The following is a 13,546-nucleotide window of genomic DNA, read 5'->3' on the forward strand; positions in this document are numbered from 1 at the left end:
TAAAGTGTTAAAAATGAAAGTTGCCCTTCTAAAGCAGGCTAATTTTCAAAATCTTTTACTTGGTTTATAAAACTTACATTTTATTTTAAAACATTGCAGGGTGGAATGACAATCACAATTCCTTGGCACCATGACAGCATTATTGTAATACTGGCTAGATGAGAGAATGGTATGTGAAGTTTAATAAAATAAATACATCTGTGAGGGCAAATCTTACTTGAAAAGTAAAAGTGTAGGTTCAACAGCACAAAATACAAATTGAAGGTTTTGTAACAAAATCCAAAATTAGTATACGTGGTTTTTTTCAAAAGCCAAAACTAAATGGAGTAAGTTGTACTGCTGTCATAAAAGCTTGCCTACAAAAAGTCCAAATCTGGTGATAACGTGAGTTTTGAATGGCAAAGAATTTAAAGGGGGACTAAAAAATCAGTCTTGGAATTTTAAGCAAAACTGACATTTTAAAAGTTCTAAGCATAGTAATAAAAAAGACAGTATTTGAAATTTTTCTTTTTTGCTTATTCTCATTTTCAGCAATCATAAAAATGTTAGTCCATTCCATCAATACAAAACAGTTCAAGAATATAATTCATATCTCTTGATAACATTTCTACCAGCATTCAAGAAAGACCTAAAAATCTGTTTTGAAGACATCCAATTGAGTTATGGAGAAAATAAGTCTTAAGTAAAATGTTAGTTTCATACTTTGGCAATTTAGAAAATTAAATAATTTTAAACTTCAATGGATGTACTTTACTACAGAATAAAGTAACACCTGGGGGTAAAGAAATGGCAATGATTAAATTCACTAATGTTCCTAGAAGTAATGTAAGAGTCCTAATATGACATTCTTTGAAAAGTTCACAGGCTTAAAGTGCATGGCTGAAATTACAAACTGATAGAAAAAAGAAAAATTAGGGTCTCAAGTAGTGATGCTGTTCAAGTGATTAATTATGTATACTTATATACGGGTAAGTTTAGAGATTAAACTCTTGGTATGCTATAAGCAATACAAGAGGATTAGTGTTTTCTGAATCGTGCTTGAAATGGTTCAAGTATGTTTCATTGCAGGGCTGAGACCATATCTTCTAAAGACCCTGGCCTAGAGATGCCCAATATATGCTGAATTTTTTACTCATGCAGTGGTAGACCACTATAATATAATGCTTAAAAGTTGCTGGAAAGATCTGCAAGTAGCAACTTAAGGTAAAAAGATGATGGTTTTTCCTTTCAAACTAAGGAAAAAGTTGAGGCAAAATAATACCTCTTGAATCCACTGTATCTGAAAGGTATCAGCAAATAAATTGATTTTTAGAGAGGAGGAAGACCAAAAGTAAATTTTACAAAATACTGGCTTTTTCTAATGCAAAATGGGCAAAGGAAGGTGGAGAAAAATGGCAAATAGCTTGAAACCTTACCAAGCTAATGGAAAATCTTGAATTGGAATGTTAATGCTTGTGAAAAGTTCTACATAATAATTTCAGTCTTTCTCTGAGAACCATTAAGCTTTAAAGTGCATTAGGAAAATTACAGGCACCACAAAATACCAACACAACGATCAGGAGCATAAATCTGAAGCCCTGTTTAAGAAGGCCATTACCAAATAAGGCAAACGTGTTAGCTATGCTATGTGGCCTTGCGTTGTCTTTAAGAGTTACATGATTATTACATGAATTGGGAATTAGGCTAAAGTTATTTTAAAGCATGCCCTCTTAAATTCTTTTTGAATAGCAATGGGAAAGGAAATACCAAATTATACAACTTCTCAACTCATGAATATGTATGTGGAAGGTAAAACTTTCCAATACTATCTGAAAGCTGCTTAAGAAGGGCTGTCTGAATATGTTGTGTACATGTTCATACATAACATTCAACATAGGTACTGGCATACAGTAAGGATTTAGTTCTTGAGTCTTAGGGCAAGTTAGATGAGCATCTCTGAATCAGCAGTGCGTGACAGGAATCACAAACCCGTACTGGCTTTGGTGAAGAAGGCAAAGGCAGTTCGTTGTCAGAGCAAGCATTACAGAAAATTTCCCCACAGTTTCTACAGTGGTGCTATTTTTGGAAAAATCAGAGAAAAAACTTTATGAACAAAATTAGAAGCCATATTTGCACTAAAACTTTTGGAGTCACTTCCTACTTCCCTTACCTTTCTCTTAGAGAGTGAGAATTCCTTTTCACAAAGCTTACAATGTGTTGCTTCTTTGTCTTTCAGCCAAACCAGTCCCTAGTAGGAAGGAAAAGTGTAGATATTAATGTTCAAATTGGTAACAAAATTACATGTGAAAACATTTTCAACCGAGAACATTTTAACAGGAATATATATAGATGAATCAAAAATGAGTCTTCTTTTCTTTGAAAGATAAATACTGAAAGAGTTGTAGATTAAATAAGTGTGGAATTTGCTTCAAAATAATTGGTGAGAAGAAATACGGGTTGAATATAAGTAAAACAAGATGACCATATATTGATCAATATTGAAACTGGGTAATGGTTTGTTTTTTTCTACAATTGTATGTTTGAACATTTCCATGATAAAATGTTTTTTAAAAATAATCTTACTGATGGGAATTTTCTTTAAGAACCTTCAAGATTACCTAGTCCGACAATGTTTAAGGATAAATTCACCGAAATGCATTTGAGTTTGGCATTATATATATTTTACATATACAGTAATTCCCTAAAATTTGAAGAGAATTTGGAAATCAGATGTTAGAGTTCATTATTATTTTAAGTAAGACTTCACCTTAAATTCAGTTTTACATGGCTATCCCCTCAAGTTCTGTTAACTCACAAGTTTAATAGCTCAGTAGAAAATGAACGTCAAATATATATATCGTGATGGAAAGAACTGACTGGGTGGTGAACACAATGAGATATACATGATGTATTACAGAATTGTACAGCTGAAATCTATGTAACGACTAATGTCACCCCAAAAACTTTAATTAAAAAAAACGTAAGTAATCTTAAACAGGTAGGAGTTAACTTGACCCATTCTTAACCAACCAAATATCTTGGCTGGAAAGAGCATTTTCCTTATGAAAGCAACTCTGTTATGTGGTGCCAGTTTTATAATGAAAAGACCCAAGTGAAGGAAGAGCCCTCAGCACTTATGATTAAGCCCATCACATTCCTTTTAAAAACAGTTTGGCCTAAGCCACATTGCTGCTGCTTCCTAAGTACCAAGTATAAACATTATCCAGCTCAGGAGGTGGAACAAGTGCCATCTATAAGGCACCTCTGAGGCACAGGGACCATTGTCTCCAAGCAAAAAATCCCACAGATACATTCCCAACAAACCTGAGTTTTCTTAAAAGACTTCTGACTTTTAAGATAAAAGAACACTAAAGCATTCCCAGACAAAAATCACAAGATTAATTTCAGGTACTTTTGTTTTAATAACACCTATTGTAGAGCAGAAGTAAGACAAACGGTGTTGGGTTCCTGCGCATGAGGCAGTCTAAGTTTCCTTAGAGCACAGTATTATAAAAAGGGAAGGCTTAAAAAAATAGTTTATATCAAACACCAGCAAATAATAAGATAACTTGAATCATGGAATTTTATTTTTAAAGCAAGATATGGGACCTTAAAATATAATCCAACCCAACTTGATGAACACCATAAAAAGAAAAGGCACTTGCCAAATGTCCCAAAGCCACCTAGTGAAAGCAGCTTTGCTTCCTGCCCAGCTTTGCCTGTAAGGATGGAGAGCCTGATGTGAAGATTTCCAGGCACACCACTAGGTTCAGAGGTGACCCCTTCTGATATTAGGGCTGGGCCTTCCAGACATTTTTGTTGTTGTTAAACTTTTATTTAAGTGTTTTACTCCAGGACCCATCAGCTCCAAGTCAAGTATTTGTCTTCAGTCTAGTTGTGGAGAGCACAGCTCACAGTGGCCCATGCGGGGATCAAACCTGCAACCTTCTGAAGAGCACTGCGCTCTAACCAACTGAGTTAACCAGCCGCCCCAGACTTATTTTAATTTGACTGAATTTACCCTGCCCATCTCCCAAGGAGAAAGCTGTACACTATGGGGTGACCCTAATGTATCAGCTGGAAGGGACCTCAGGGATCAATACCTACAGCTCTCATTTTGTGGATAAGAAAGTGTGAGGTCCAGAGAGCTGAAGTTGCTTCCTCGAGGAAGTGCAACAGAGTACAGGCAAAGCCAGAACTGCAAGCTATTGCTCTATAAATAGCTGTTCTTCTCTGCCCAATTCCTTGTCAGCCACCTGAGTTACACTCCACCAGACAGGACATTAGAGGATCTTTTTCTGGAGAAACTCAACTGCCCCAGAGACAACTCCTGTAGATGGAACCATTTAGAGAGGGTACCCAACAGTTTGCTAGTTAACACTTTTCTCTATGCTGAAGCCTACCAGACTATATACAACAGCCCACCCCCATCCACCCAACCATCACACAGAGGGCTTCCAAGATTTGTGGGGTTTTTTAATTGAAAGTGGATTATCCAATATTTGAGGAATGATAACGGGCATGAAGTACTTCAGCCAAAGAAACAATGAAATTCAGGAGAAATACAGAATGACAGTAGCCAAAGAAAACTTTAAAGAATACTATATATTCTCAGATAAAATAACAGGGTGCTATGTTAAAAAGTAAAACTGAGCAAATAAGAACTTGCTGAATATTAAAGATACGGTAGTAGAAATAAAGCCCCACAGAAGGTTGCACCTGAAGGTTGCATAAACCTTTAGATTTAACTTCCACTTTACAGGTGATAAGGGCCTGAGAGAAGTTTAAGATGTACAAGCAGCCAGATAAAATGCAGAATGTGTAAACAGCTGTCACAGGCCAACAACGGGTCAACAGCAAGGACAAAAAAGAAAAGTCACATGTTATTTTCATACATGTGAAAATGTGGAAATCTAGATATTTTGTTAATGGCAGACATGAATGATAAAACTATATTTAAAAAAAACATAACACAAAATAGAGGATTGTTACTATCCGGAGAAGAATGCACTCAGGGACTACATATGTTCTATTCATTATAAGCTAAAGCAGAATATGTCAGTATTTTTAAGTTTTACTGTATGTCTCACTTGTACATGATATATTTAACAAAAAAATTTTCAGGGTTTAATGACAGTTGAGCAAACATCCCTACCCATCTCCTTAAAATCGAGAGCAAAATAAAGGCATATGCAGATGTGCAAATTCTTAAAATCTTCACCACTTTCCAGGAAGGATGCGTTGATTAAAACAAGAGTGTAAACCAAGCAAGAAGTTACGGGCTTCAGGTAACAGGAGCTCTAACGTATGAGAAGGGTAAAGAGAATTCAAAGAATGGCCAGCAAAGGGAAATGTCAGGATGGGTGACCAGACCAGACAGGAGTAGAGGAGAACACAGAAATCCAAGGATTCCAAGGAACAAAGAAAGAATTACCCAATTACCTCATTCATTTTACCATGTGAAAAACTTTTATCAAGAAACATTTTATAGAGGTATAAGAAAACACTGATGTTCAAATACAACTAAACAACAAAAAAAAAAAACCACAAAAACAAAAAAAACAGGCAATTAACCCCAGAGGAAATAAAAAGTAGTTCAAGAAAGAAAATATAATCACAGTACACTACTTGGCCCAGCAAAGAACAATATTGAAATAGTCATAATGAAGAATATACAGTAAATGAATTCCATAAAAACTTGTACTTAATTATACTGGGAGGACAGGGAAGAGAAGACCAGGGTGAAAATCAGCAAAACTCTTCATCCACCATATTAACCAGGCAATAATAGATGGGTCTAAAATAGATTGGTCTTAAATAAATTAAGAACAAAGAGTATATACTACTTATCATTTAGAAACAGGGATAAACGCCTGAAGAAACAACTAAAAGAATTAAAAGTAGTTCCCTTGAGGAGGCAGGAACTGGGGTGGATAAGGTATAAGGGGGTGAAGAACAAGAGACGTGCCATTATTTCAGTCTTTCTAGCACGATTAGACTATAAATTATTTTCATTCAACACTTTGATAAAAAACAAAAAGGGTAGCTTGTGCAGGAGGAAGCCATCTGTCACTGAAGTACTCACACAGAGACTGTATTTTTGCCTATGTTATAGAAGGGATTCTTTCATCCAGACACATTCAGAACCATATACTGTACCAACCACTTTCACATATATGAACCTACCCAATATTCAAAGCAACGCTATGCAAAATCGTAAGTCCATTTCAGAAGAGGAAACAGACTCTATGAGGATATGTGACTTGCCCAAGGTCAAAATTAGTAAGAGACTGGCACAGGAACTCAAGGATTCTCAAATTCAAAGGCAATTCCACTGTATCACGCCACACTGTATAGAAGGTAGACAAAATTATTTCCAAGGTCATTTCCAATTTGAAGATTAATAATGTGATTCTAAAGGTACAGAAAAGTGCTGGATCCCCATCACTGAGGCTCCCCATTCAGTGTTTTTTTACCTCTATAAATCCTGGAATTCAATAATAATACCTTAGATTCATACAGGGCTTTACCTTCTATTGAAGACTTTCACATATATCTTAAGGAAAACTTTCTACTCACCTGCAATGCTTTGTTGGCTTCTTTTATATCTTCTATTTTAAGTTTTGATCTAAAAAAATTACAAATAGATCCAAATTTCAGTACACATATTTAAATATAGAACATGTAGTAGAAAGGTACAGAACATTCATTAGGAAGGTACTGCTTTTTCACAGGATATAAAACGGTATATATACCACATGATTCTAATAATCTTCTTTGGCTAGTGAGATTATATTTTATATTTTCCTATATTTTCTAAATGAAAGCAAAAAATGTAATTTTTACATTTAAAAAATTGCATTTTTAAGGAAAGAATATTGGCATTTTCATGTGGTTATGACAATATTAATAATAGTTACCATTTATTGTTGGCTTATGGTCTGCCAGAAATTATGCTATGATCTTTGCATGCATAATCTCATTTAATCTGCAAAAAAAACCTATCTTAAATAAAGTGAGGCCTGATGAGGTTTAATCACTTGTAACAGGTCACAGAGGTGTAATTGGGGAAGACAGGACTCAAGCCCTGGTCTGTGTGACCCCAAAGCCTACATACTAACCATTATGTACACTATTTGTCTAGGAGATGCAAAGGGAAAAATTCAGGAAGCTATAGCTGTAATACTTTTTTACTTTTAAAAACACATGTTAATGAACATACAGATTATAAATAGCATTATTTACCTGTGATCCCACTACCCAGGGATGATAATCTCTACATGTCAATGAGTGTGTATTTTAAATGGAATCATTATTGACAGTTCTCCATAAGCAGTTCTTTATACTTAACAATATACCCTGAAAAGGCTGAGCTTCTTACTATCTGCCAATTATAGTAAATGGTTACAAGTATACCATGAAAAAGAATATAAAGTGGTTTATATAATTATCTACTGCTGAACTTTCAACTTGTTTCAAATTACTTGCCACAAAAATTATTCATTAAAATTGGAATGACCAAAACATTTGTATTATTTTTCTTAGAGCAACAATTTAGAAATGCAATTACTGATCAAAAGATCCATGAAACACTAAAGTCTCTGCTAATGAAGCAGAACATTAGGAACTTGCCTCACCCTACAAATGCTCTTTGTTCCAAGATATAAAATGAAAGTGTTAGTCTTTTATCTGGCTCATACTGACTCTTATATTGAGAATAATCAATGTAAAATTACATAGAATAATCAAATTTTCTTGGCTGAATTCACATGTACAAAATGTGCCAAAGGAAAATTGATGCTGATGGGAATAATGGCCAAAACAATAACAGTGCTGTATGTAAAAACAGAATATGGAATGAAAGTAGTTTAATAGCGTTCACTATAGAAATACTCTATGAAAATTTACTGGTGTTAATATATTTCTGGTTAAAATATCTTTATTCACAAATATGGACTCTAAAACACTTGCCCCCTCTAATACGAATTGGTAAAGTATCCTAAAGAAAGGGGGGAGTCAGTCCGGTGGGGCTCAGGCGGTTAGAGCTCCATGCTCCTAACTCCGAAGGCTGCCGGTTCGATTCCCACATGGGCCAGTGGACTCTCAACCACAAGACTGCCGGTTCAACTCCTGCAAGGGATGGTGGGCTGCACCCCCTGCAACTAGCAATGGCAACTGGACCTGGAGCTGAGCTGCGCCCTCCACAACTACGACTGAAAGGACAACAACTTGACTTGGAAAAAAGGCCTGGAAGTACACACTGTTCCCCAATAAAGTCCTGTTCCCCTTCCCCAATAAAATCTTTAAAAAAAAAAAAAAAGAAAGAAAGAAAGGGTTATCAGTTATAGTTCCAACAAACACAATGTACAAGAGCACCTTCTCCTTGTCCTAGACAGGGAGGAAACACATGTCCACATTACTCCTTTTAATTAGCTTTTATTTAGGAACATGTGTTTAAGTGTGTGAAAATATTTGACCATGACATGAAATCAATGTAGAGTAGGGTCAAAATAAAATATGAGGATATAAATGTGATACAACCAATTATGGCCCTCTAGGAAAACATCCATAAAATATAACAAGCCTCTGATAATCCTAAAACCCCTGCTTTTGAGGGGGGAAAAAAAAACTATAAAAGTTTCTTTATATGGAAAGAATAGCATTTACAAAATACTACATTTGGAAGAGTCCTGGTTAATACTTCTAAACTAAAAATTCTTCTTGTTGAAATTTAAGCCTTGATGAGGACATGGGAAGAGCTGGTTATCATCCTTTGTGCATTTTAAACTGTCAGTCATAACATAGATATATTAATTACTCCAGATTCTCTTCCTTGAATATTCCATCCTAATATTTCATATCTTCCATGTTTTCTTCAAATATAATAGTTCTAGGTTATTTTCATTTTTTAATCCTAAATTAGTCTACCTCAACCATAATTTATTTAGAAGAATAACATTTAAAGACATTCAAAATCTATCAAAAATTCTCTCTTTATAAGAATCCTTCACTAAGAAACCAAGACTAAATATTTCATTATTAAAAGTATTTTTCAGAGAGTAATTTCCAGATCCAATCTGCTCATGTTACAGACAAGAAAACTGATATTTCAGTTGCTTTGAGGAAAGGTACTGTGCTAGGTGCTTTCACACACTTCTCTGTTAATAAGAAAAAGAATTCTGGGGATTTTATAATTCTCCAATCTACAAATAGAGCAATGGGCTTAAAGAGATTAAATAAATGACCCTAAGTCACACAGCTGGTAAACAGTAGAGGGATATTGTGAGTGACATTAATGAATACTCATTTTAAAATTTAGTCATATCTTGAAAATGCAGATCTTAAATAGTAAGCTTAAAAACTATTCTTTCGGAAATATTAATTTTTCCTTTTTTTACAAAATTAAACATTTTGTATTATTTTGTATGACATTCCCCTTCTCACTCCCCACTTTAAATAATACCCAAATGGTCTATATAAAGCCTGAAGCCAATAACGATAAATTAGGAGCAAAGGTTAAAAAGTATCAACCCGCCTCCAAATTCCCCCCCCCCCAAAAAAAAGTATTGACCCAACTTCAGGCCCTCATCGTCAAAAATTTTTAAAGACATATTCATTATCCTGTGTATTAGGAAGGAATTTGTGTTTACTTAGGTTCAATCTTACAACATACAATCATAGGAGTAGGAGGACGAAGAAGAAGAAAAGTGTTTCAGCAGATACACGGGTACAGTCAGGGAAAACTTATAGGCCCATTGGTCCCTTCTTAAGCCCTGATTAAATTCTTGTCACTGCAGAAGAGAACTAGAGTTGAAAAAAAATAAAATATGTTCTGACTCACAATTGGCCCTACTCATGTCTTAGGGAATATGGGTCTCAGAAGCAGTAAAGGAAAACTCTAATAAAACTGCACCATAAAATTCAAACATTAGCAAGGAAAAAACAGAGTATCATAAATGAAGTAAAACAACAAATGACAAAATGGTGGAAAAAAGATACTGTGTACAACAATTAATTTATAAAGATCCCATAAGAAAAGAATGAGCAATCCAACCAAAAAATGTGCAAAGGATATGAACAAGCAGTATAATAGGAAACAAAATGCAAATACAAACAGAACACAAATAAATATAGATGGTTCCATTTGTGGTTTTAGAGAACTACTCTTTCCTATGCGCTTGGAAATTGGACTCAAGATTTCTTACTGGAATCCCATCTTTAGCAAAACAGACCGCATGAAACAGGAGGGAAATGTGAGAAAGAACACCATTTCTTGTTGTCTTTATAGGAACCCAATAACTCTTCATTGCAATAGAACTAACCACACTGTGTGAAGTTAATACCCTACTCGTGATGAGATAAAACACCTTTCACATCTCATAATGTTGGCTCCTCCTCAAAACACTCTGACAAAGCTATCTCCAGATATTGTGAAAATTTGGCTTCTGTTGTTCTGAGAAAAATATATTAAATAAAATTCAGAATTCTTCGATTTGAAGAAATTAAACAAGTCTTGGTTTTCATCTCCAGAAAAAGTTTAGAGCTAAGATCCAATAATATAACATAACTTTTAACAAAATCTCTCAAACCTACTCTTATTTGTTAATCTTTAAAGTTTTTGTTTGGTTTTGTTTTTAATAGTTCGTATCTTTCTTTTCTGTATGTAAACTTTTCTGCCTATTTGGTTTGGCACACTCATTCCTTTATAAAAGTCAATGACTGCTTAGTTGAAAGAAAAAAGAGAAATTACTCGCTAAGTTTGTTGCCAAGTTCTTGAAGAGCTTGCTCCTGTTCATGATATATTTTTTTCAACTGCTGATTTTCATCCTGGAGGTTAAGGAACTCCTTCAAAACATAAAAAACAGAAAATGCAATTTAAAAGAGACAAGAAACTTCACATTGTACACGTACCATTAATTAGGAATAGAAATCCTTCAGCGTTTTATAAAAAACAGAACTGTCCAAAGCTCTTTCATAGCTGCTCTATCAACTATTTTCCATTCATTTAATCTCCTTACTGGTATTTTTAAAGATGACCAATATATTATATTTCCTTGGTATAAATATACATTGTGATTTTCCTTTTTACAGAACTTTCATCAAAATGTAATTTCAAAAGTTTTACCACCATTTACTTTTTTAAGACTAATGATCTGTTGCGTCTCATTTCTAAGATGAGATAAGGAATCTTTCTCCTTTTGAAGATCTTCCTGCAAAGTCTGCCTCCATTCCTTCTCAATCTTCAAATCAGTTTCCAGTTGTACCCTTGAATAACAAACAATAAACAGAAGCTCAGAGCTATTTCTCACATGACAGTTGTTTGTATTCTTTAATAAGAGTATCTATTTGGTTGACTACTTTTGCCTTTATAATTCATTTCTTCAGATATTTTCTTTCACAGATTTTTTTTGGTAAACAAGTTCAGCAGCACAGGGTTTTCTAATCTCAAAGTATCAGTTTATTTGCCAACCATAAAAACTACTTGCTAAACAATAGTTTATGTAATTTATTAATTCTGTACATGTAAATGCTGTATAAGCATAGAAAATACCCAGAAAGGCACATTATACTATTAAAACTGGATACGTCTTGGGAAAGGAAACATGGAGAGCATGACCAAAAAAATCATTTTGATAATTATTGCTCATAAGTAGGTATAACAGCTGAGGCATGTACTAATAATGCTCTAGTTTCTAATACTTTACATTTTAATTGCAATATATCATAATACTGAGAATATCACATTATTTTAATATTTTTGTTAACATTTTTGTTTCCTCATAAAGTTAGCATTTCCATTAACAGCTATATTATTTTCCAGTGAAATACATTTTAGATTTTATAATTCAGGTTGAAGAAAAGAAATACCTCAAAACAAAATTTATAAATTGTTGACAGATACTATTTCACTACAAAATTAAAAGGAATACAGAGGGACACTGAAGTAACCACTGTATAGAGTGCCTTGCTGAGTGGCCTGATCATCCAGAACCAGAAAATCAGTGAAAAAGCAAAGGAAATTTTTGTTTTTAAATTATAAATATATTGTCAAAACACATGTTGACCACCAAAAGCAGAAATTATGAAGGAAAAAAGGGGAAAATATAACTATATAAAAATTTTAAATTTGTAAATGAAAAAAAACACACCATGAACAAAGTTTAAAAATTATAAAACATTTTCACTGTATGTGAAAGACCCAGACTACATACACAAAGAGCTCTTACAAATAAATATTGAAAAGCTGAACACCCCAGAGGGGAAAAATAGATATGAACTGGCAATTCACAAAATAAAGACATTCGGGCTATCACTAATAATCAAAAATATGCAAACAAACAATAAAGCAAAATTTTTCGGGCTAAAGGATTCGTTTAGCCTAACTGTGACAGGATGGTGTAGAACTATATTAATGCATATGATAAAATGTCCATTATATAGTAAATACAATAAATAAGACACAAAAGAGCATGTAGCATGATCCTCTTTCTAAAAAACATAAAAAATATCTATGTAATATCAAAATAACGTAATACCAAAAATAAATAAGGATATTCATCAAAATGTTAAAAAAAGAAATCCTAGCTGCCCTTTTTTTTCCTGCCCATTCTTCTGCCTCCCTCCGCCCACCCCCACTCTGGTTCAAGCCGTTGTTAGCCGCTCACGCTGGCTACCGGCCACTCACGGTAGCCCACGGCTGTCTGGCTGGCTCATAGCAGCCTAGGGAGAGCCGTTGTTTACAATCTTAGCTGTAGAGGGCGCAGCTAATAGGCCCATGTGGGAATTGAACCCTCGACTTGGGCGTTAGGAGCACGGTGCTGCAACCACCTGAGCCCCTGGGCCAGCCCACCAGCTGCCCATTTCTGTAGTAATGGTTCCAATTTTTCTGAGCCATCAGGGATCCTTCCTGATCTCCCAATTGTTAACATGTTCATACTCTACCAAGATGGCACAAAATTACTTTCAGGCTTTTAGCAGGGACAAACATCTCCCTGCAGCTATACCATCTTATTGAGTAGGTTGGCCCTATAGGAAAGGGCCAGGCGCCTGTAGCACTATTTAGGTCATCCTTTGGGCAGGGATCAAATAGCTGCATCACTGCAGAATAAATATCAGATTTGTCTTACCTACATGTTTGGCAAACTCTAGAAAACTGATTCAGTACCACAGTACAATACCAGGGTTTCAAGACTGTATTCCAGGGACTGGCAAAGAGTGTCCCAGCCTGGCTTTTCTTGTTTTTCATTTGGCAGAGCACAAGGACTTAAACAACAAAACCCTTGATGTTATTAATAAACTTGTTGACTTAAATGCGCCTCATGATTTTTGTTGCCTAGGCAGCCCTGAAAGTGCTGGCTGTCTGTCCTTTTGTGAAAGTCTTACAATTAAGAAAAAATGTTTGCTTGCTGAGTGTTTTTGTTTTGAGGGAAGTAGTGGGTTTTAGTTTCACAAAGTACACATGATGCAAGTTTTCAACCAAGGTAACATTTCCTGCCCTAAAGCCTTATTCTATATACCAATTTCTCAAAATGTTATTTTTGTGGTAGATTTAAAAGGAACTTAGAAT

The 13,546-nt window shown here is 34.7% G+C and overlaps 1 protein-coding gene across 9 annotated transcripts in view; it reads right to left on the reverse strand.

Annotated features, from left to right (window-relative positions):
• The window catches only part of RUFY2 (RUN and FYVE domain containing 2), a 62,819-nt gene that overhangs the window by 25,354 nt on the left and 23,919 nt on the right, over positions 1-13,546 (reverse strand). For 7 of the 9 annotated variants that reach the window (XR_012498513.1, XM_074339513.1, XM_074339512.1 and 4 more), the window contains 5 exons: positions 11,115-11,244; positions 10,730-10,824; positions 6,559-6,607; positions 2,150-2,227; positions 40-2,055 (listed from right to left, as the gene is read on the reverse strand). Coding sequence is in view for 7 of the 9 variants with exons in the window: in XM_074339513.1 (XP_074195614.1) it covers positions 1,912-2,055; positions 2,150-2,227; positions 6,559-6,607; positions 10,730-10,824; positions 11,115-11,244 (496 nt within the window). In the remaining 2 variants the exon portion in view is untranslated. Of the gene's footprint in view, positions 1-39; positions 2,056-2,149; positions 2,228-6,558; positions 6,608-10,729; positions 10,825-11,114; positions 11,245-13,546 lie in introns of those variants that run through there. The other 2 variants (XR_012498511.1, XM_074339514.1) reach the window with 2 other exon arrangements.

The sequence above is a fragment of the Rhinolophus sinicus genome, linkage group LG07 (genome assembly GCF_036562045.2).
Source record: "Rhinolophus sinicus isolate RSC01 linkage group LG07, ASM3656204v1, whole genome shotgun sequence".
In the NCBI taxonomy this organism is placed as follows: Eukaryota; Metazoa; Chordata; class Mammalia; order Chiroptera; family Rhinolophidae; genus Rhinolophus; species Rhinolophus sinicus.